Source organism: Mustela lutreola, chromosome 8 (assembly GCF_030435805.1).
Source record: "Mustela lutreola isolate mMusLut2 chromosome 8, mMusLut2.pri, whole genome shotgun sequence".
In the NCBI taxonomy this organism is placed as follows: Eukaryota; Metazoa; Chordata; class Mammalia; order Carnivora; family Mustelidae; genus Mustela; species Mustela lutreola.
Window position 1 is genome coordinate 57,370,135 of NC_081297.1, and position 23,552 is coordinate 57,393,686.

The window sequence follows — 23,552 nt, forward strand, 5'->3', positions numbered from 1 at the left end:
GGTGGAGCAACCCCGTTATGCTAAAGATGAAAGGCTGGGGTTGTCTGGCCCTGCTTCTGGGGGCCCTGCTGGGAACTGCCTGGGCTCGAAGGAGCCAGGATCTACACTGTGGAGGTAAGGGGACAAAGAGAAAAAGTGAGAGAAGGAGGGTGGAGAAGACAGAGCCTTGGGAGAGCATGAGATCCAGGGCCTGGGAGAAAGATGAATGGAAATCCCTGGTGATTACTTTCTCCTTTCCTTCCTTCTCCTCTCTCTCCCCTCCCACCAGCTTGCAGGGCTCTGGTGGATGAACTAGAGTGGGAAATTGCCCAGGTGGATCCCAAGAAGACCATTCAGATGGGCTCTTTCCGAATTAATCCGGATGGCAGCCAGTCAGTGGTGGAGGTAACTGTTACTCTTCCCCCAAATAAAGTAGCTCACTCGGACTTTGAATGAGAACTCGACTAATTAAGAACCTTGGTTTAATAGAAGTGAAGAAAACATTGACCCAGAGAGGTAGCTAAAAGATAAGGCTGCACGTGTTTCCTGGTCCCAAACCTTTAGACTTTATTTCTGCTGTGGTTTGTTGTCAGCAAACCCAGATCAGCACCCTTCTCCACATCCTTCATTCATGTCACTCATGTTTTCACTATGGCATAATCGTATATGTACATTCATTCAAAATAGAAAGAGAAGGTCTTAGCCTCGTATTTAGGAAATCTGTGTTTTAGTTGAAAACATAACACAAATACGCAAAGCTGTATCTAATGAGCAGTATATAAAGAAAACTTGGGACACCTGGGTGGCTCAGTTGGTTGGACGACTGCCTTCGGCTCAGGTCATGATCCTGGAATCCTGGGATCGAGTCCCGCATCAGGCGCCCAGCTCCATGGGGAGTCTGCTTCTCCCTCTGACTTTCTCCTCACTCATGCTCTTTCTCACTGTCTCTCTCTCAAATAAATAAATTTAAAAAAAAAAAAAAAAAGAAAAAAAAGAAAACTTAAGGCTACAATGTCTGTGAGATGCTTTAATAATTGTTATCCTCAAAGCCTATACCACCTCTCTAATGCTCCTGTTGAGGATAGGTTTTAGTCTCATTTAATACAAAGAAATAAAATAAAACCATTAGCTTGCATCTAGTATATGAGGTAAAATAAGATCACATATTTGAAAGCACTTTGGAACTATACAGATGAATTCTGTTGTTTTTAATTAAGGCATTCTAGGATAAGTTGATCAAACTAGATTTGGAAGGAAAAGTAAGGATATAAATTACTAATGTACAGACGTAGAAGAATGTGACCCAAGGCTGAGGACATTTCTAGGTGCCTTATGCTCGCTCAGAGGCCCACCTCACAGAGCTGCTAGAGGAGGTATGTGACCGGATGAAGGAGTATGGGGAGCAGATTGACCCTTCCACCCACCGCAAGAACTATGTACGTGTAGTGGGCCGGAATGGAGAATCCAATGAACTGGACCTACAGGGCATCCGAATTGATTCAGACATCAGTGGCACTCTCAAGTTTGCGGTGAGCTTTGGGAGAGGGTAGCTGGTTTTTGAAGATTCGGGGAGTTACTGGAGAGCCCAAGTGGCAAGCTCTGCTAACATCCTCCTCCTCCTCCTCTCTGGAGGCTTCTTCTTGCTGCCCTCTCTCACTCATTTCTCCCTTGGGTTGACAGTGTGAGAGCATTGTGGAGGAATATGAGGATGAACTCATTGAATTCTTTTCCCGAGAGGCTGACAATGTTAAAGACAAACTTTGTAGTAAGCGAACAGGTAAACTACTCTTATTTTATTGCCAGTCTTCACAGCCCTTTGGAACCCGGCACATTCCCTAGCATGTTCCTCCACCTCCCGCCCCCATGCCCCATTCTCTGATAGTAGCTCCAGACATGGCTTCTATTACTTATGACTTAGGGACTTGGGTTCTTCCTCTCCATTCTCTTCCTGTCAGCTTTTAGGATTTGTGGCTCCCTCGCCTGAGCTACAGGTGAGAGGATAGTGGGAATGTTTTGTCATTGAAAAGGATATGCTCTGAGAAATGATGGTTGGTGTGTGCTAGTTTGGTTTTGGGTATTTTCTCGATAGTGGCATATATCGATATGAGAGTGGCATTTTCCTTGAAATTGTTATGTGCTATTTGCAGATCTTTGTGACCATGCCCTGCACATATCGCATGATGAGCTTTGAACTACTGGAGCGGCCCAGACTGACAGGCTTGATGGATCACCCCCAGGAGGGGAAGAGGGTGGCAATGCCTTTTATATTATGTTTTTATTGAAATGAACTGAAAAATTGTGAAACCAAAAGTATGGACTGTGTTGTCTTTTCATACCCAGCATTAATCCTTATATTAGGTTTAAAGATAGGGGATTCCCAATAGGAAAGGAAAGGGAAGGAGGAGCTTTGGAAATGGTGAAGTATTTGAAAAGCATGGAGGTAGGAGGAGTCTGAGGCTTTCTTTGTTTTGCCATCTGAGATTCCTGCTGGACTCACAAACTAGATAAGCACTTACCAGTGCTTACTCAGTACCATGTGTTTAGAGACTAATCGTGGTGAGAAGAGGAGCTTCTGTGAATAAGCAAGGGAACATAGGTAAGTGTGTGGTAGTATGGGATTCTAGAAATTACTTGTATTTATACCGATGAAACAAAGTAAGACAGAGCTTGGTCTTGAAATAATGGACATGCATTATTCTCCCCTCCCTGCCCTTCCAGACGGAGGGATCAGCAGTAGCAGACAGAAAGGGGAAATGGATATGATCAACTCATCTGAAACGTAAGGGCTCTATCAGATAGGGAGAGATGAGGTAAGGAGTGTTATTTAACGAAGGCCCTTGCTTACTGACCTAAGCTTTTAGATCTTGATGCCAACTGCAACATTAAAGTATACCTTTATCATCTCCATCTGTCACCCTGGACTGTAAGTCTGTCCCCACTTTTTATGTGTAGAGATTCTGTACTGCATAGGGATGAAAACCTATAGGGATGATACCTTCTATAAGGAGCTTCTAAACACCTCTGATCCAGAGGTGTGTCTCTCTCAGGGTTTGGAATGGAACATTTCTATCCCGGGAATGCCTCAGGGAAAGAACACCTGAATAAACATTTTGAAGACTTTTTAAATTACGCGTTTTAGAATCTAAGAGACTTCGCAGGTCATCTAGTTCACCTCTGCCCATTTTACAGATGAAGAAGCTGAAGCCCAGAGATACCACCAGTCTTGAAGTTCTGTAGTGGCAAAATTGGATCAATAAGCTAATGTTCCCAAGTGTCAGTCTGATCAAATAGAGGTGTAAAGTAGCTTCTATTTTAAATCTTTTTTTCTCTTAATACCTTGCACTAAGCCTGGCACACAAAGTGAACAGGTTCAACGAAGCTTTTTTGTACCACAAATCCCTATGAAATCTAACACATGAACTAGTTCAGAGCAAGTATCCTGATATTAGTTGACAACTAAACTCAGGGTCTAGTGTTAATTCCTTCTTCTCTCATCAGACACAAGAAATGCTATATCCTGTCAAGTCCATTTTCCAGACCAGCTGTCACTAACCATTTTTTCTATGTTGCATATGAATAATGTTCACATGCTTCATACCCCTGTAGTATACCCAGGATTCTGTCCATTGTTTTGTGTCTGAAAACTTACTCTTCTATCAGAAAGCTTATCAGAGGGCGCCTGGGTGGCTCAGTGGGTTAAGCCGCTGCCTTCGGCTCAGGTCATGATCTCAGGGTCCTGGGATCGAGTCCCGCATCGGGCTCTTTGCTCGGCGGGGAGCCTGCTTCCTCCTCTCTCTTTCTCTGCCTGCCTCTCTGTCTACTTGTGATCTCTCTCTGTCAAATAAATAAATAAAATCTTTAAAAAAAAAAAAAAAAAAGAAAGCTTATCAGAAGTCTGAGAATACTCTTATAGGAAACTCGAAATTGTGTTAATGTACAAAAAAGCAAATTATTTACAAGTTTTAATAAAATACTGTTAGCTGACAATAAATTAATAGTGATACACCTCACTAGTCTGTCAAGACACAGCTGTTAAGAACTCTCCTGCCCAAGAATCCTTGCCATTGCTACACAGGGGTGTGTCCTACATAGGGAAGAGTGGACATATTGTCCTTGACTTGATCCTCAGTTAGGAGTTTACACAGTTCTTTATTCATTTCACAGGTTACCACAAGGAATCCACCAATTTATCTGAACCGTTCTGGAGGTTCCCTACAACAAATTATTCTAGCTCATTATTTGGTAGATCAAATAGTAACTTTGCATACCTGATTACACCTTAAGCTTTAGATATCTTCTAAATGAGTTTATCAGTAAAATGTTAGAACTTAAAGAAACATCCTCAGACATAGTATTAAATGAGATCTGGATGTGACTAAGCAAATTTATTATGTGAAAATCTAGTTCTTTAAAAGTTTTAGGGGCTACTGTGTGGCTCAGTCTGTTAAGCGTCTGTCTTCGGCTCAGGTCATCATCCCAGGGTCCTGCATTGAGCCCCGCATCAGGCCCCTGCTCAGTGGGGAGCCTGCTTCTCCCTCTCTCCCTGTTCATGCTCTCCCTTTAAATCACTCAAATAATTAAAATCTTTAAAAATTAAAAAAAAAATTTGATTTAGAGGGGTTTTATGCTATTAAAAAGGATTCAGAGCAGGGATAAGATTATCCTTTAAATATAGGACACAGATGAATCGCAAGGGTAAAAGAACTAGTATATGGTGAATCCTCCTATAACAAGCACATACACCTTATTTAACCTATACAATTCTAACAAATAAATGTTACTCCCATTTTACAGATGAAGAAACTAAGCTCAAAGGGACTGTGTCTTGGGGAGCCAAGACTTTAGTCTTAGTGATCGTCTTACTCCTGGGCCAGTGGTCTTTCTGCTACATTTCACTCCCTATAGTTGAGTCTCCATGTAGTCCCCAGTGCCTGTATACACTAGTACTTTTATTTGTTTGAAAACTACCTCCCAAGTTTGAATACATGCCCTCTGACTCTAATAATCAACACCAAAAAGGCATCATACCTCCTGTAAGCTATTTCTCCAGACTGATTATTCCTTGTAATAAGAAGCCATTCTACCCCTGGTCACTTTAGGTGCTGTTTGTTTTTCCTACCTGTATGTATTCTGGGAGGGTCATGATTTATCCTGTATTTCCAGGTATTAATGTACAAAAGTTTTATAGATAAGTAAGACTATAGTTCTTATTTTGTAAAATACTTCATAGAACACATTGAGCTGGCGTGCCCAGGAGACAGTTAACAATGACTCAGAGTTGCAGCTGATAATTCACAGTCATCACCATATAAACAATACAGCTTAGTAGTTAAGATACAGCTTTAGGCCAATCACAAACTATGATCCTCAGCAGGATACTTTATCTAAACCTTGGTTTTCTGCTCTGTGGAGATCCTATTATCTACATCCCTTAGAGTTGTTGTTGTGAAGATTAATTAAGATAAGGCATGTACCACGTTTAGATAGTACCTAGAAATTTTAAGTATTCAATAAATTTAAGGTATTACTTGTTAAATACAGGAGACCGACTGAAATAGGCAGTTTCAGTTGAAGTTTAGATTGCATTTTCTCACTTACCCTTAGCCACGAGGGGGCACCATTGCCCCTGTCCATTTTAAAAAGAGGTCCTGCCAAGGTCAAGATGACCTCAATTGTCAGCCTTCTATGCATTGCCCCTCTCCTGCGGCACTTAGGTGTATTTGGACCTAAAGCTCATTTGGCTGCTTTAGTTGAGCCAATCCTGCCTTAACTTTCTTCTCTCCTCCCCAGGTCCCACTCACATTTAGAAACTGATTCTAAGCTAGATTCTGGGAGGTAGCATTTAGTCCTTCTCATCCCTGGCCTTTCCCACTGGCTTTATGTTAGTGGATGTCTGGACTAAACAACTTCAAAACAAGTCCATAAAGCCTTTGTAACACTAAACTCCAAAATACAGTGTCAAGAGGCTTAGAGCATTGCTGTTTCCCACCCTCCCTCCAATCATTAGAGCCCCAAAGTAGGTTACCCTTAAAGACACTCAATGATTATCTCTTTGGGGTGGGGGTGGGGGGACACCTGTCTGGTTCACTAGGTAAAGTGAGACTCTTGATCTCAGGGTTCTGAGTTCGAGCCCCACATTGGGCATATATATTACTTAAAAATAAAATCTCTAATGATAATATATAGAATAACAATTATTATTATTATCACTTTGGTAGCCTCACCCTGAGAATGCCTCCTGTCTTTTCGGGGCACTGGAGTTCAAGCTTCTGGTCAGCTGGTTAGTCTCTGTGGATGATTAACCAGAGAGCAGAAATCAGGTCAGACTATTCTAGGGTAGGAGGAAATCCTCTGTGAGATGCTAAATTGGGAGCAAATATTGATCAGTGGTGCTTTGAAGTCACCGAGAAGGTAGTTGAGGTCAGTGTTCCTTTGGGGCTCTGCTTGGCTTCTCTTTTTGAAGTTCTTTCCTAAGACCTACCTATCTGATCCCCAAGCCAAAGGAGTATTGGTTGGTAGGTGTGAAGCTAGTCCAAGGTAACTTGGGAAGAGAAAATGGTGGTTTTCCTTCTCTTTCCCCAACTCCAAAATATAAACTAGTTTCTTTATAAAGTAGGTCTATCTAAACCTGGTTAAATGGCACTGAGACTTCTGAATCTTATTACCGCTATGTGAAGAGATAAAAGGACTGTTCATTTGGGGCCTGGATTATAGATAAGGTGTCCTGGTCCTTGGGTCAGTTCTCTGCCCCTTGGTCAATGACAATGATATTCTTGGGCAGTAGAAAGGTTCTAAGGTTCTTCTTGTCTAGCTAGAGGAGTTAGTCAAGAGTGATGTGGAAGGTCACTTTAGTACTGTGGTTCATTTAATGGTCTCTGGGAAGCATATGATAAGGGTATATAGAAGACAGCCAAGTAAGAGAAGGGGTCCAGAGGCCCAGTGGGAGTGATGTGACAAAAAGAGAGGGTGCTTAATGCCTGATTTTGAATGTGGGGTAGTCTGCAGCTTTTGATCTTATGGCTAGATGGGTGGGCTGGCTGCATGGGTTCATGTGACTGGAGTGGCAATGAGAATAATGCCCAGGACCTAGAGGTTCTAGCCTGTGATGGAAACCCATGTTTTGTTTTATTTATTTATTATTATTATTTTTTTTTATGATTTTGTTTAAGTAATTTCTACACCCAAGATAAGGCTCCAGCCTACAACCCCGATATCAATAGTGGCATGATCCACTGACTGAGCCAGCCAAGTGCCCTTGGCATTTGTAAGACTTCAATTTCCCTACACTGGATGCCAAACTGACAGCCCATAAAGAGCACTGGATACTCAGGCTCCTGCCTTTGCTTTCATTCTCCACATATTGGGGTCTGTTCGTACCTATTAATACCATGGCCTCTGCTGACCTCAAATTGTCACCAGGCAGCCAACTCTGGCATCATAGCTTCTGTCCACGTGACGTCACCTCTATGGCCATTAAGTCATTGACCAAAGACATTCATCACGAAATCGTGCCAATGGGTAGGAGGAGCAGTAAATGATCAGTAGCTGTGATAGAATATTAAGGGATTGGCTTCCGAGGGCCTTCTAAGGTCGGAGTCCTTGGGACCTTTTTCTCTCATATTCACCTCAGAACAAACCCCAAATGTATTAAAGGCAAGAAGGGAAGCCTAAGAAGGAAGTTAACTGACTTATCAGGCACTTATTTAGTCACCTACACGTCACCCCCACCCCGCGCGCCTATCCCTAATTAGCCTAACCCAGGCGATCCAATCCTGCCCTCCACAACTGCTGTCAACCGCTCAGGTCCCGCCCCCACATACACCGGACCAATGGCCGAGCCCGAGGCGAGTCCCCTGAGAGGGGCGGGAGCGAGTTCGGGCAGTGGGCGGGGCCTCACTGAGGACCCCGGGCTGGGCGCCGCCGCCGGTTTGTCTACCCTTTCCCTCAGCCACCTCCTTTCAACCTTGTCCACCCGTCGGCGCGGCCTTTGGTGCAGCGGCTGCAGCTCCCGTTCTTGCCGCAGCGCTTTCCCCTCCTTCCCTCCCCGCCAGATCCCCGAGTTCGCCCGTCATGGCTTTACTCACTGCGGCCGCCCGGCTCTTGGGAGCCAAGGTGAGCAACTATGGGAGGGAGCGCGCGGCCCCAGGGTGGGGCTGAGGCGACTGCAGGCCCTCCAGCGCGGGGTCTCCCTCCCCTACCCAGACGCACCCCCGCGAGCCTTAAAGGGGCCCTGCTCTTGGCTGGTCGCCAGCCCACTGTGGGGCTCTCAGGACCATGTGCTACGCTGGCCTTCTGCGCCTGGGGGTGAAGAGAGCCCTGCCCGCCCCCGGCGTGCGGTCTTGGGCGGGTGGAGAGCTCGGACCCTACAGACACCCGCATGTCTAGGGTGGAAGAGCCATGTAAAAAAAGGGAGCTGCCAGTGGAGAACATAGGTGTTCTGTTCCATTGGAGTTAGGGAAGAGGCCTGCTTGGAGGAGGGGGTGCGGGGTTAGGAGAAGTGGCAGGAGTGAACAGATGTGCTCACTGTCCCAGGGCCAGAGATGGAGCAGTGACTAATTTCGGCTTCCGCCTTGTAGAGAGAGCCTTGTCGGTTTCTAAACTGCCTTTTTCCATTTCACCAACCCAATTTTTGAAGCTTTCAGGGACCAAGCTTTAGTAGTTCCTGCTAGTGGAGTGGGACTCAGGTCCTCTTTGTCCTTGGGACTCTTGCACTTACTCTTCACATAGGAGGAGCTTGGGTAGGGTGGAGCCCTTCTGTAAGACCTTCTGCATGGTTATCACATATGATTGGAGAAAGAACCAGAAAGATTGTTCCTTCAAACTGCAGGCCAATTAAGTGAAGATACTGGGCAGGATACAGTACTGCTAAAGTCACATGACCTACTACTACTTGCTCGCTCAGGTTTAGCTATTGCTTTTAAGTCTACCCAGAAGAGAGTCCATTCTTTGAGGCCCTAATTTATTTGAATTTTGTTAACTTTGGATCATAGGAATCTTGTTGCAGGTAATGGTGCTTTAAATTTCAGATTGCCAGGACTTTTGTCTCTGGGTAACTTAGCTCTTTAAATAGAGAAACTTCTCTGTTAAGGGGGGAGTCCCAGTCCTCTCAATCCAGGCAGGGACAGTCCCACAAGTGACCTTGACTTCTGCAAAGAGTTTATACTTTCTCTTCTGCAGATTAAAGCTGCCAGCACCTGAAGGAAAGGAAAATCTTAGAATGGTTTTGCGTGTTATATTGCATGGTTGGCAGATAAGGTGAAGCCTGTAGAATTTACACTGGGGTTCTTCCAGGTACCCAGCAGCAAGGTGGAGGCTGATCATTTGGGAGACACTTGTCTTACTTGACTGTTGCTTCTTCTGCTGCCAGGGAACAGGGTAAGGAAGCCTCTTGGGAAATGAAGCAAGTTCTAGATAGTGTTTTGGCAGAATAGGGGACATGACACTATAATTAGCTCATTCCAGAGCTCCTAACCCAGACCACATAGATAATCTAAATCTTCAGTGAATTTGAAAAAGCTTTTAGAATTTACCTTTTGAATTTACTTTATCTTGTAAGCCTCTGGGGAAGTCCAGAAAGCTTTTGGGGTGACTACATAATTGTAGAATCATTATTGTTTTGTTTACTTCACTGTTATATATGAACCTGAGGATCCCAGTAACTTGGAAGCTATTTGAAGGCTTTGACCCTTAAAACGAGCAAAGCCCAAAAAATGCAGGAGTGGAAATTTCCTGAGATCTAAGTAGAATGACCAGGATACCAGGAAGCCTGTTCAGTTTGTCAGCATTGTTAGTACCTACCTGTGTTTTCCAGATTTGCAGCTTAAGTGGTACTCAGTTTTACTTTTGCTGGTAAGTGTTAAGGTAGGCTTTGAAAGGCAAAAATAAATAGTTTTCTGATCTGGAAGAACTGACACCTACCACTTTGATTCTCAAGGTCAGATATAGTTTCACTTTTCTCAGAAGACTTTTTTTTTTTTTAACCTTGCTAGGTGACACAAATGCCAGTCATTGTTGTGTTGTTCCACCTAACTTACTTTTAGGTAATTCAATGAACACCTGAATTGGAAAGAGACGAATTCAGAGCTTCCAGATTATTTGATTTCTTATTTACCCAAGTGAACTTATACTTAGCAGTGACCTTAGTATCAGCTGTGGGTGCCTTAGCTTTGTGATGTATTACTTTTTCACATGTGATCTGGGTTTGGATTTGGGTTGGGAGTTAGAGTATGGCTACCAATTCACTTCTGGACTCTTAACACCAGTGTGACTTAACAAATTCTAGTTACTTCCTGTACCATTGAGAATTGCTCTTCCAAGCTAGGATGTTCAATGATTTTGAGAAAATCAAGACAAAAGTATTTTTATGTTATTTCTAGACCTTTTCAAGACACTTAAATGAATACCCATTAATTCCTTTATAGTAGACCTACACCACTGAGCATTTATATAAATCGTAGTCTGAGGGGCGCCTGGGTGGCTCAGTGGGTTAAGCCACTGCCTTCAGCTCGGGTCATGATCTCAGGTCCTGGGATTGAGTCCCACATTGGGCTCTCTGTTAAGCGGGGAACCTGCTTCCCCCTCTCTGTCCGCCTGCCTCTGCCTACTTGTGAACTCTCTGTCAAATAAATAAATAAAAATCTTAAAAAAAAAAAATCCTATTCTGAAATTGGGTTCAACAAAACTAAGTCAGTTTTTTCTGTGAAATGTTAGTTAGGCTTACAGCCCAGAACTTTTATTTTTATTTTTATTTTTTAAACATTTTTTTAAAGTTTATTTATTTAAGTAATCTCTACACCCAACATAGGGCTTGAACCCACGACCCCAAGATCAAAAGAGTCATATGCTCTTCCAACTAAACCAGCCAGGCACCCTTTACAGTCTAGAACTTTTTTTTTTAAAGATTTTATTTGTTTAGGGCGCCTGGGTGGCTCAGTGGGTTGGGCCGCTGCCTTCGGCTCAGGTCATGATCTCAGGGTCCTGGGATCGAGTCCCGCATTGGGCTCTCTGCTCAGCGGGGAGCCTGCTTCCTCCTCTCCTCTCTCTGCCTGCCTCTCTGCCTACTTGTGATTTCTCTCTGTCAAATAAATAAATAAATAATCTTTAAAAAAAAAAAAAAGATTTTATTTGTTTATTTGACAGAGATCACAGTAGACAGAGAGGCAGGCAGAGAGAGAGAGGGAAGCAGGCTCCCTGCTGAGCAGAAAGCCCGATGTGGGACTCGATCCCAGGACCCTGAGATCATGACCTGAGCCGAAGGCAGCGGCTTAACCCACTGAGCCACCCAGGTGCCCCCAGCCTAGAACTTTTAAAGGCAGGTGCCCACATCTGTATATCTTAACTTTGATTATTAGCCTACCCAAAGTGATGTCAGTTCCTTGATGCTTACTAGGTGGGCTAAAGATAAAAAATAGAAAGTAAAGCCTCCTCATGTGCTAATGGTGGGATGATTGCATTTGTCCTTCCTAGTGGCCTTTAGATTGGTAACAGATGAATATATGGGTATGAGGAAGCAGTGAGGTGAGCAGTGCTGAAGTAGATCATTAGATGGGAACGCTGGCATTTCTGTTTCTTAGAATCCAAGTGGGCAGAAGGCAGGAAGCCAGATGTGGTACATCTCTCTAAAGCTCCGTAATTCTTTTTGCCCTGTTTCAGTGCTTTATGCAATAGAGTTGAGTAGGTCAGTGAAGTTTGAAACAGTGAAGCAAAGCTAACAATGGGTTTCTGAATATTTGAGGGGCTTTCAGTTTTTTCCTCAACTGCCCAAATTCTTTTTTTTTTTTTTCCCTTCAGTTTTTGTTTTTAAGCAATCTCTATGTGGGGCACGAATTCATGACCCCAAGATCAAGAGTTGCACACCCATGACTGAGCCAGTGCTCCTGAACTGCCCAAATTCTTTAGGTCCCTGTATTTCTTTCTTTCTTTCTTTTTTTAAGATTTTATTTATTAATTTGAGAGCGAGCGAGCATGAGAGAGCAGGGTGAGGGGCAGAGGGAGAAACAGACTCCTCACTGAGCAAGGAGCCTGAAGTGGGGCCTGATCTAGGGACTCCAGGATCATGGCCTGAGCTGAAAGCAGATGCCCATCCTCCGGAGCCACCCAGGCACCCCTAGATCCCTGTATTTCTTTTTCTTTTCTATTTTTTTTTTTAAAAAGATTTTATTTATTTATTTGACAGAGATCACAAGTAGGCAGAGAGAGAGGGAGGGAAGCAGGCTCCCCAGCGAGCAGAGAGCTGGATGCGGGGCTCAATCCCAGACTCTGGGATCATGACCTGAGCCAGAGGCAGAGGCTTTAACCCACTGAGCCACCCAGGCGCCCCATAGATCCCTGTATTTCTTTTAACACATTATCATTTTGAAAGTTCTTGGGGTGCCTGGGTGGCTAAGTTGTTTAATCACCTGATTCTTGATTTTTTTTTTAAAGATTTTATTTATTTATTTGACAGAGAGAGATCACAAGTAGGCAGAGAGAGAGAGAGGAGGAAGCAGGCTCCCCGCTGAGCAGAGAGCCCGATGCAGGACTCGATCTCAGGACCCTGAGATCATGACCCGAGCCAAAGGCAGCAGCTTAACCCACTGAGCCACCCAGGCACCCTGATTCTTGATTTTGACTCAGGTCATGATCTCAGGGTTATGAGATCAAGCCCCAAGTTGGGCTCAGTGCTGGACATGGAGCCTGCTTGAGATTCTTTCTCTCTCCTTCACCCCCACTAAAAAAAAGGAATGAAAAATAATAAATAGGGGCACCTGGGTAGCTCAGTTGGTTGAGCATCTCCCTTGGGCTCAGGTCATGATCCTGGGATCCCAGGTTTGAGCCCTATGTTGGGCTCCATGCTAAGTGGGGAGTGTGCTTCTCCCTCTGCCCTTCATTCCACTTGTGCTCTTTCTCTCGCTGTCTCTATCCCTCTTTCGTATAAATAAGTAAATAAATAAATCTAAAAAATATATTAAAAGAAGAAAAATAGGGGCGCCTGGGTGGCTTAGTGGGTTAGGTCACTGCCTTCGGCTCAGGTCATGATCTCAGGGTCCTGGGATCGAGTCCCACATCGGGCTCTCTGCTCGGCGGGGAGCCTGCTTCCTCCTCTCTCTCTCTCTGCCTGCCTCTCTGTCTACTTGTGATCTCTCTCTGTCAAATAAATAAATAAAATCTTTAAAAAAAATAAAAGAAGAAAAATAATAATTAAAAAATGAAAGTTCTGTAAGTTCACAGTGGGCATCATCACGTGGGTTACCTGTTCACATTGCACGTTCATGAATCCTGTCTTCCAAATTCTTGTTCAGCAACATTGAGATGGGATCTGGAAACTTGTTTGTTGTTTTGTTTTGTTTTTCAAGGACTTCTGTTGACTGATAGTGCCTTGTGGTCCCCTTCTGTTGGGCCAGTAAAGCCACATGCAGGACTTTTTATTTGCAACTTGGAGAATGTATATATGAAATTTTTGAGTATTTGGGCTTTTTTTGATTATTATTACTATTATTATTTTTAAAGATTTTATTTATTTATTTATTTGACAGAGATCACAAGCCGGCAGAGAGGCAGGCAGAGAGAGAGAGAGGAGGAAGCAGGCTTCCCGCTGAGCAGAGAGCTCGATGTGGGGCTCGATCCCAGGACCCTGGGACCATGACCTGAGCCAAAGGCAGAGGCTCTAACCCACTGAGCCATTCAGGCGCCCCTTTGTGATTATTTTTAAAATGGACTTCAAAAGTGACTATTTTAAGCAATAGTTCATTAGGCTATTTTCTCTAGGTTTGTTTACCTAGGCCTTTTTTCAAATGCCTTTAGAAAAGTTTCTTGGGATGCCTGGATGGCTCAGTCGGTTCATGTCCAACTCAGTTGTACGATCCCAAAGTCCTGGGATCAAGTCCTGCATTGGGCTTCTTGCTTAGCAAAGAGCCTGCTTCTCTCTCTGCCTGCCACTCCCCCTGCTTGTGTGTGCTCTCTCTTTCTCTCTCTGGTAAATAAAATCTTAGAAAGAAAGAAAGGGAAGTTTCTTGTAAATTTCTGAACCAAAGTGCTAGGCACTAAAATTTGTTTACTCCTGGTAGAAGTGAGAGCAGTTTCTCGTTCCCCAAAAACTAGTAGGACAGCAGATCCTGTAGACTATATTCAGTAGTATATATGTAATGTGTATAGAATAAGTAGATGTTCAGAAAATATTTGTTAAAGAATGGTAAGGATTTCTTTTCTTTTCTTTTTTAAGATTTTATTTATTTATTCAACAGAGAGAGATCACAAGTAAGCAGAGCAGCAGGCAGAGGGAAAAGGAGAAGCAGGCTTTCCGCTGAGCAGGGAGCCCAATGCGCGGCTCGATCCCAGGACCCTGGGATCATGACCAGAGCCAAAGGCAGACGGTTAACTGACTGAGCCACCCAGGCGCCCCAAGGATTTCTATTGAAAGGAAAATTAGGACTCTTGATTCTTTTCTGAGGTCTTTGGTGGTCTTCCTTGGAGTAAATCTTTAGGGAAGAGTCTGTTAGAAAATGACAGTTATGTAGAATCATTAAGGAAACTACTGTGAGTATGAAGGGGATCAAAGTATGAAATCTGAAGATTGCTGTGCTGGGGCTATTAAGTGGGCTGACCAAGTAGTGCAGGCCGCCTTCCAGTATCACCATAGTGAAACATAGATGTTAAAAGGCTTTAGTTCTCTGACCTGGTTTTGGGGAGAGAGGAGCCTTTGTCCTATGTGTGTTCTTTTTCCCTTAATGCAAGTTGTTCCTTCTGCATTGGAAGCCTTTGCAGCACAAGATTTTTCCTGCCAGTTATTAGTGCATTATGTTTGCTTCATCAACTAAGCCAGTTCTGGCTTGGCAAGTTCTGATCTTTTTTTTTTTTTTTTTTTTTTTTAAATGAAGGACAAGGGCTCTATTAAAATCAGGAGCATCTTTCTCAGGCTTCTAATGTTGGAGCTCTTAAATATGTTGCAGGACATGTTCTAAATGTGCCTGGGATGGAGGACCAAAGAAAATTTGGCTCTTCCCCTTTGAAGTAAAGGTCCTAGGTGTGGATCAATGATGGTAATAGCATGAGAGAGAAAGAACCACTTTTTAAAGTACTTATTCAAATAGGATTCCTTTGTTCCTAGAATTTTAGGGCAGAGGAAGTAGTTTCAGATGATTTTTGGTGATTCGGCTAACCCTATTCCAGAAATACCCTAAGTTTTATAGGCAAGTCTTTGGCATGGCAGAATTTCCTGCATTATTTATTTGATTAGTCCTTTCTTCTCTTGGCCCTTTATGATAGTGCATTTCCATCAATAATAGCAAACTCACTAGGAGAGTTCTTGCAAGGGGTGGCAGCATTTGAGGTTTGACAAAGCCTCTTAGTGGTTATAATACCCCTACCCCCACCCTGCAGAGAATCCTGGCTGTTAGGCACGTGAGCCAGGCCCTTGTCTTTGGAAGCAGCTGTCTCCATCTCTCCTCATGAAGGAGCTGACCTATTGAATGAGGTGACTCCCTGATTCACCTGACAGCTGCTGTTGCAGTAGGGTGACTCTACACGTGGCCTGCCTCCAGAAGGCAAAAGCCTAATTGCCACACCTTGGAGTTAGGGGGAGGAGCTGGTAGGTGAAAGTTCAGGGATGACTCAGAAGTTTGTATCTGCCTGTTCCATCAGTGAGTATAGTCTGAATGCCCTATACAAAGCTATTCAGCAGGTTTCTTTGGCAGCTAGGAGATAGAGAACTGAGGTGTGTAGCCTTGGGTAGAACAGTCCTCCAGTATCTCCTTTCTAGTTGTCTGTTCTGCTGGGTAGTTCAATTTGTTTTCTTTCCTTGAGATGCCTCCCCTCTTGATCGGGAGGCCTTTAAGGCCCTTAAAAAGGAAATCAGGGCTTTATTTCCTGTTCTACAGGTAGAGAGAATTATCCATTTACCCCTTGCTCAGGTCTGACTGCCTCTTTCCTGGAATCCAACTACAGGAGAGGGTAGTGACACTTGACATGGTCGGTAATAGGCCAACACTTTTCTGACACACATATTTATTTCATTTCATTTTTTATTTTTAAAAGATTTTATCCATGTATTTGACAGAGAGAGAGAGCACAATCAGGCAGAGGGAGAGAGAGAAGCAGGCTCCCCACTGAGCAGGGAGCCCGACGTGGGGCCCAATCCCAGAACCCCAGGATCCTAACCTGAGCTGAAGGCAGCCACCCAACTGTCTAAGCCACCCAGGCACCCCAGAGACACATATTTATTGGAGCTTACTTATGTATAAGGCACTGTTCTAGATGCTTTCATGCAGATTGTTTTGTACAGTCTACTTATCTACCCCAGAATTGGCTTTATTATTACCAATTTAGAGGTGTGAAACCTGAGACCTAGAAGTTAGGTCATATAGCCAAGGTAACACAGCAAGGTAGTGGCAGAACCTGGACTTAAGACTGATCCTTAGTAATTGTACATCCTAGGGTCTACATTTTATCCTTCTGTTCCATTGCTTAACACTTTAGACCATGTATGTATCTCAAACTTTATTGTTCATATAGATCACCTTTTGAGCTTATTAAACTGCAGATTTGGATGCAGTAGGTCTGAGGTGAGGCCCAAGATTCTGCATTTCTGACAAGCTCCAGGTAATGCTAATGCTACCAGCTGGGCAGTCATATTTTAAAGACTTTTTTTTTTTTTTTTTTTTTTTTAATTTATTTGACAGGGACCACAAGTAGGCAGAGAGGCAGGCAGAGAGAGAGAGAGAGAGGAGAAAGCAGGCTCCCCGGTGAGCAGAGATCCCGATGTAGGGCTCGATCCCAGGACTCTGGGATCATGACCTGGGCCGAAGACAAAGGCTTTAACCCACTGAGCCACCCAGGCTCCCCTAGGCAGTTATATTTTAAATAGCAAGGCTTTTGAGTACCTTTACATATGTCCTTATTAGACTTATCAGACTTTGAGCTAAGTAGCTTGAGTGTTATTCTAAATATGGAGAAGGGGGCGCCTGGGTGGCTCAGTGGTTAAGCCGCTGCCTTCGGCTCAGGTCATGATCTCAGGGTCCTGGGATCGAGTCCCGCATCGGGCTCTCTGCTCAGCAGGGAGCCTGCTTCCTCCTCTCTCTCTCTGCCTGCCTCTCTACCTACTTGTGATTTCTCTCTGTCAAATAAATAAATAAAGTCTTTAAAAAAATAAATAAATAAATAAATAAATAAATATGGAGAAGGAAAGGAAAACAATACAGTTTACCCTTGAGCAACATAGTTTGAACTGTGCTGGTCCACTTACATGTGGCTTTTTTATAGTACAGTACTGGAAATATGTTTTTTTCCTTATGATTTTCTTAGTAACATTTTCTCTAGCTTTTTTATAAGAATACAGTATATAATATATGTAACATACAAGATAGGTATGAATAGACTTTATATTATCAATAAAGCTTCTCAACAGTAGGCTATTAGTAGTTAAATTTGGGGAGAGTCAAGAGTTATATCTAGATTTTTGACTGCATGGGGGTGGGTTGGGGGAAGGTCTGTATCCCTAATTCCTGTATTGTTCAAGAGTCAATGGTAGTTAGTTGTTTTGCCTTGGATGTCTGTTATTTCATAATGGAGCTGTAGCTAAACCCAGGTTTCCTTTCCAAATTCCAAGTTATGTGCTCTGTCTTCTACATCATTAGATAAAATTGTTCTAACTTGAATTTTTCCTATTCTACCCTTTTCAGTGGTTAAATCATGAATTGCTGCCTTTATTTTTTTTTTAATATTTTATTTATTTATTTGACAGAGAGAGAGATCACAAGTAGGCAGAGAGGTAAGCAGAGAGAGAGGAGGAAGCAGGCTCTCTGCTGAGTAGAGAGCCTGATATGGGGCTCGATCCCAGGACCCTGAGATCATGACCTGAGCCGAAGGCAGAGGCTTTACCCACTGAGCCACCCAGGCGCCCCGAATTGCTGCCTTTAAAATCCTTTTAATTTCTTGGGCGCCTGGGTGGCTCAGTGGGTTAAGCCGCTGCCTTCGGCTCAGGTCATGATCTCAGGGTCCTGGGATCGAGGCCCGCATCGGGCTCTCTGCTCAGCAGGGAGCCTGCTTCCTCCCCTCTCTCTCCCTGCTTGTAATCTCTCTCTGTCAAATAAATAAATAAAATAAAATAAAAAAAAAAAAAATCCTTTTAATTTCTTTAGTTTTCGTGGTTAGCTAAAAATATGACTAATCCTGATGCTGAAGGGTGTGAGAAAATTGACATACTGTTTAATTTTATAATTTTTTTTTTTTTTAAATTTTTTTATTTTTTATGTTATTTTTTTTTAAGATTTTATTCATTTATTTGACAGAGAGAGATCACAAGTAGGCAGAGAGGCAGGCAGTGAGAGAGAGAGAGGAGGAAACAGGCTCCCCGCTGAGCAGAGAGCCCGATGCGGGGCTCGATCCCAGGACCCTGAGAACATGACCTGAGCCGAAGGCAGCGGCTTAACCCACTGAGCCACCCAGGCGCCCCTAATTTTATAATTTTTTAAAGGATTTTATTATTTATTTGATAGACAGAGATCACAAGTAGGCAGAGAGCCAGGCAGAGAGAGAGGGAGCAGGTTCCCTACAGTGCAGAGAGCCCAGTGCGGGGCTCGATCCCAAGGATGCTGGGATCATGACCTGAGCGGAAGGCAGAGGCTTTAACCCACTGAGCTACCCAGGCACCCCTAATTTTATAATTATTTTATAACAAATGCAGAATATTTGCTTTAGGCCAGATGTCATTTTAAGTGCTTTTTAAGTATTGACTTAATTAATCCTCACAGCAGTCCTTTGAAATAGGTACTATTATTGTTCCCATTTTATAGATAAGGAAATTGAGGCATAGAAACATTAAATGATTTGGCTGGAATCATGCAGGTGATAAGTGGCAAAAAAGGGCTTTAGAAATAGAATATACTGGCTTTATTCTATAGTTACATAGCCATGCTATCCACAAACTAGTGTTGCTTTGCAAATTGGAGTTCTGGCTAAGAAGTGTTGCAGATGAAGATCAGGAATAGTAGAGATCATCCCTCTAAGTTACTCCTGAAGCTCCTCACATGAAATGGCAAAGATACTCTGTATAAATAAAGGTAATGAAGACTTCACTGATGTTGGAAGTGGGGTGATAGTTTAGTTCTCAGTTTCTCTTCCTATGCATTCTCCTAAAGTAGCATTCATATAAATAGATCTGAGAAATGAATATAACAAAGCAGCAGTCATGACCCATCTGATTCCTTTGAATGGTGTCTCATCTCACAGTCTTGTTAGGTGATCTGCCTTCCTTTTCTTTCTGATTTCCTCATTTTTTGCTGTTTTTTGTTTGTTTTATCTTGAAGTAAAAGAAGAGGGCAGCTCATTAATTCTAGCAGTTCTCTCACAAGGAGGAAAGAAACTATTTTTGTTCTATTTTACTTCATATTCGTGGAAGAAAGGACTTCAGCCTGAGGGAATTCCATTTTCCTCTTTTTTTTTTTCTAAGATTTTATTTATTTGAGAGAGCATGAGCAGGGGACAGGGTCCGAGGGAGAAGGACAAGCAGATTTCCTGCTGAGTGCAGAGCCCAGTGTGGGGCTCGATCCCAGAACCCTGAGATCATGACCTGAGCTGAAGTCAGATGCTTAACTGAGTGAACCATCCAGGCACCCCTCCATTTTCATCTAAATTAAGATGTGGACAGTCACTCTTTGTTGACCTTGGATAGGTGTTTTTTTTTTACCCCCGTAAGATTTAACCTTAAAATACAGCCAGCCAGCTATTGTAGAAACTTTTTTTTCTTTTAAGATTTTTTTTTTTTACTTTTTTTTCAAGATTTTATTTATTTATTCGACAGAGAGCATAAGCAAGGGGAGCCGCAGAGGGAGAGGGAGAAGCAGGCTCCCCAAGGAGCAGGGAGCCCGACGCAGGGCTCAATCCCAGGACCCTGGGATCACGACCCAAGCTGAAGGCAGATGCCTAACCAATTGAGCCACACCAGGTGTCCCTAAATATTTTATTTATTTTATTTCTAAAATATTTTATTTATTTGTATGACAGAGAGAGAGACAACAAGAGCAGGAACATAAGCAGGGGGAGTGGGAGAGGGAAAGCAGGCTTCCCACTGAGTAGGAAGTCCGATGTGGGGCTCCATCCCAGGACTCTGGGATCATGACCTGAGCCAAAGGCAGATGTTTTACCATCTGAGCCACCCAGGTGCCCCAAAGATTGTACTTTTAAGTAATCTCTACACCCAACATGGAGCAGAACTCACAATCCCCCAGATCAAGAGTCAGATCTCAGAGTCCTGGGATCAAGCCCCACATTGGGCTCTGCTCAGCAGGGAGCCTGCTTCCTCCTCTCTCTCTCTGCCTGCCTCTCTGCCTACTTGTAATCTCTGTCTGTCAAATAAATAAATAAAATCTTTAAAAAAAAAAAAAAAAGAGTCAGATGCTCTACCAACTGAGCCAGCAGGGTACCCTGACGTTATAGAAACTTAAAGATGATTTAAAAGTGGAAAAATGGGACGCCTGGGTGGCTCAGTTGGTTAAGCAGCTGCCTTCGGCTCAGGTCATGATCCCAGCGTCCTGGGATCGAGTCCCACATCGGGCTCCTTGCTCAGCAGGGAGCCTGCTTCTCCCTCTGCCTCTGCCTGCCATTCTGTCTGCCTGTGCTCGCTCTCTCCCCTTCTCTCTCTCTGATAAATAAATAAAATCTTTAAATAATAATAATAATAATAATAAAAGTGGAAAAATTATTTATGAGGAGATTTTAACATCTTTCTTTAAGATGATATGTGCCCCTGTAGCCTTTTTAGAACCAAACTGCCACACCAACCAACCAACCAACCACAGTTGAATGGTCTGCTGCAGGGCTGATACAGTCTCTGGGAGGTGGCCCTTTTATAACAGGGGAACTGTGGGACCACAGAGCGTGGAATAGAACTTACTCTCATGTTTTCTCTTGTTCACTTTTTGGTGACTAGTTAGAAAAGGTAAAATTATTTCTTAGGTGTTAGGTCAAATTCCCATTTGCCCCATGTAGGGTGAAGAGACTAAAGGCCTACTTGTGCCACCTACTTTTGCCCAGATGGTCTTCAGTGAACCAGAAGAGACTCTTTAGGAAGTTAATGAAAGGAGTTAAAGACAGTCCTGGTTAACAAAGCTGAGGCAGCCCCCTTTACTTTAGGGGCATAGTAACTTACCTTGTACTCTCTGAATTTAGCTTTGAATTCGTTTGTTTGTTTTAAATTTTTGAAATTTTTTTAACCTTGTTAGTTTTTGAAGATTTTATTTATATTAGAGGGAGGCTGCATGTGTGGAAGATGGGAGGCGGGCAGAGGGAGAGACAATCTCAAGTAGTCTCCACACTCTTGATTTTGGCTCAGGTCATGATCTCAGGGTGGTGGGATCAAGCCCCAGTTGGCTCTGTACTTGGCGCATAATCTGCTTAAGATTCTCTCTCCCTTGGGGCGCCTGCTTGGCTCAGTGGGTTAAAGCCTCTGCCTTCGGCTCAGGTCATGATCCCAGGGTCCTGGGATTGAGCCCCGAATCGGGCTCTCTGCTCATCAGGGAGCCTGCTTCCCTTCCTCTGTCTGCCTGCCTCTCTGCCTACCTGTGATCTCTGTCTGTCAAATAAATAAATAAAATCTTTAAAAAAAAAAAAAAAAAGCCTCTGCCTTTGGTTCAGGTCATGATCCCAGGGTCCCGGGATCAAGCCCCACGTCCGGCTCTCTCGGCAGAGAGCCTGCTTCGCCCTCTCTCTGACTGCCTCTCTGCCTATTTGTGATCTCTCTCTCTGTGTCAAATAAATAAATAAAATCTTAAAAAAAAGAAGAAAAGATTCTCTCTCCCTCACCCTTTCCCCCTCCCCCTTCTCTAAAACAAAACAAAACAAACAAACAAACAAAAAACACAGCTTTTCTGAAGGATCTCTTCCCTTTTCAGCTCTCCCTGATGCCCCAACAGAAGGTGGAATACTAAATTCTAAAAAATCTCCAGAGGGCGCCTGGGTGGCTCAGTGGGTTAAGCTGCTGCCTTCGGCTCAGGTCATGATCTCAGGGTCCTGGGATCGAGTCCCGCATCGGGCTCTCTGCTCAGCAGGGAGCCTGCTGCCTCCTCTCTCTCTGCCTACTTGTGATCTCTCTCTGTCAAATAAATAAAATCTTTAAAAAAAAAAATAAAATAAAAAATCTCCAGCCTTTCTGAACTCTCACCTTAGGCGTGTGGTGTTTTAGAACTTACACAGTACTATGGCTTCAAATGATTTTCAACACAATCAAACAACAGTGCAGTAGTTACTACAAGAAAAGGTGTATCTGGCCTTTTGGCAAAAAGAAGAAAGGTTTGATCTTGCTACTGGATTAGTTTGTCTGTGTATGTAATTTTTTTAGTTTGCAAAGTGCTTTCACAATATTGTAATTTAATTATCACAAGACAACCTATGAGATATGTGGTGGGTATTTAACACCAGTTAAATAGGCTTAGTTTGACTTTCTCATTTTATATTCAAAATAATCTGGTGCAGAAAAGTTAATCTTGTCAAACTTTATAGCTGGTTACTAGTATAATTGTTGCCTTTTTCAAAGGCAGTGTTGAACTTTCTGTTGCAACTCAGCAGTCTTCTCATAGAAAGTAACTTTTCTTTTGGGGGGAAAAAACCTATCTCTAAAGAGAAAACATAGGTTAGCTACACTATTCATCTTTGTAGTGAAGAATAGCCTTGAATCTCAGACCTGTCTTTACGGTTCTGAAGTATATCTTTAAAAATTCCTTTAGTACAGGTGTGTCACTGATAAACTCAGCTTTTGTTTTTCTGAAATGTCTTTTTTTCGCCCTCTTTTGAGACTTTTTCCTTACTTGGATATACAACTTTAGCTTGATTATTTTCTCTCAGCACTTGAAATGTAATTTTCCAGTTTTCTAGTTTCCCAATGCTGTTTTTGAGTGGTCTGTCCATTGTTACATTGTAGGTATTCTGTTTTCTCTGTGCATTTTCCAGAAACCTGTGAAAGGCAGCCTCTGCCTGTGGGCTGCTCTAGACTGGAGGGGTTGAAGTGCTGCCAAAAGACTAGATTCAGGAGAGGTCTTACCAGCAGGGTGAGGTAGTTGATCAGTTTCCTCATTTGCTTTTCTGAGGCCTACCCAGAACAATTGACAGCTAGAGTGGGATGGCCTGGGTACTCCCAACAATTGCCCCTCTGACCTTTTCTGTGCCTAACAAAGCCCAGGCAGAAACCCAGATGATGGGAAGGAGCCTCTCCTCAGGGAATGCTATTAAAGCTATGGATGCAGGGGCGCCTGGGTGGCTCAGTGGGTTAAGCCGCTGCCTTCGGCTCAGGTCATGATCTCAGAGTCCTGGGATCGAGTCCCGCATCGGGCTCTCTGCTCGGCGGGGAGCCTGCTTCCCTCTCTCTCTGGCTGCCTCTCCGTCTACTTGTGATTTCTCTCTGTCAAATTAATAAATAAAATCTTTAAAAAAAAAAAAAAAAAAGCTATGGATGCAAGACACAGAGTTAGGTCTGCTATTGCTCCAGACTGAGAACTCCTTCAAAGCTGTTTAGGGCCTTTCACAGCTCTTTTTTTATGTCAGACTGTCCTTGGAGGCTAAGATGAAAAGAGATGAGTCACTATAACTCCTTTTTAATATTATAGGAG

General features: G+C 43.3%; 1 protein-coding gene across 5 annotated transcripts in view; it reads left to right on the forward strand.

Moving 5' to 3' along the window:
* Positions 1-23,552, forward strand: part of LOC131838599 (protein canopy homolog 2) — a 38,912-nt gene that overhangs the window by 974 nt on the left and 14,386 nt on the right. For 3 of the 5 annotated variants that reach the window (XM_059184949.1, XM_059184950.1, XM_059184948.1), the window contains 2 exons: positions 2-114; positions 269-384. In XM_059184949.1, the coding sequence (XP_059040932.1) occupies positions 18-114; positions 269-384 (213 nt within the window). In that variant the 5' untranslated portion in view covers positions 2-17. Of the gene's footprint in view, position 1; positions 115-268; positions 385-1,304; positions 1,509-1,659; positions 1,757-2,126; positions 2,290-7,866; positions 8,092-23,552 lie in introns of those variants that run through there. The other 2 variants (XM_059184952.1, XM_059184951.1) reach the window with 2 other exon arrangements.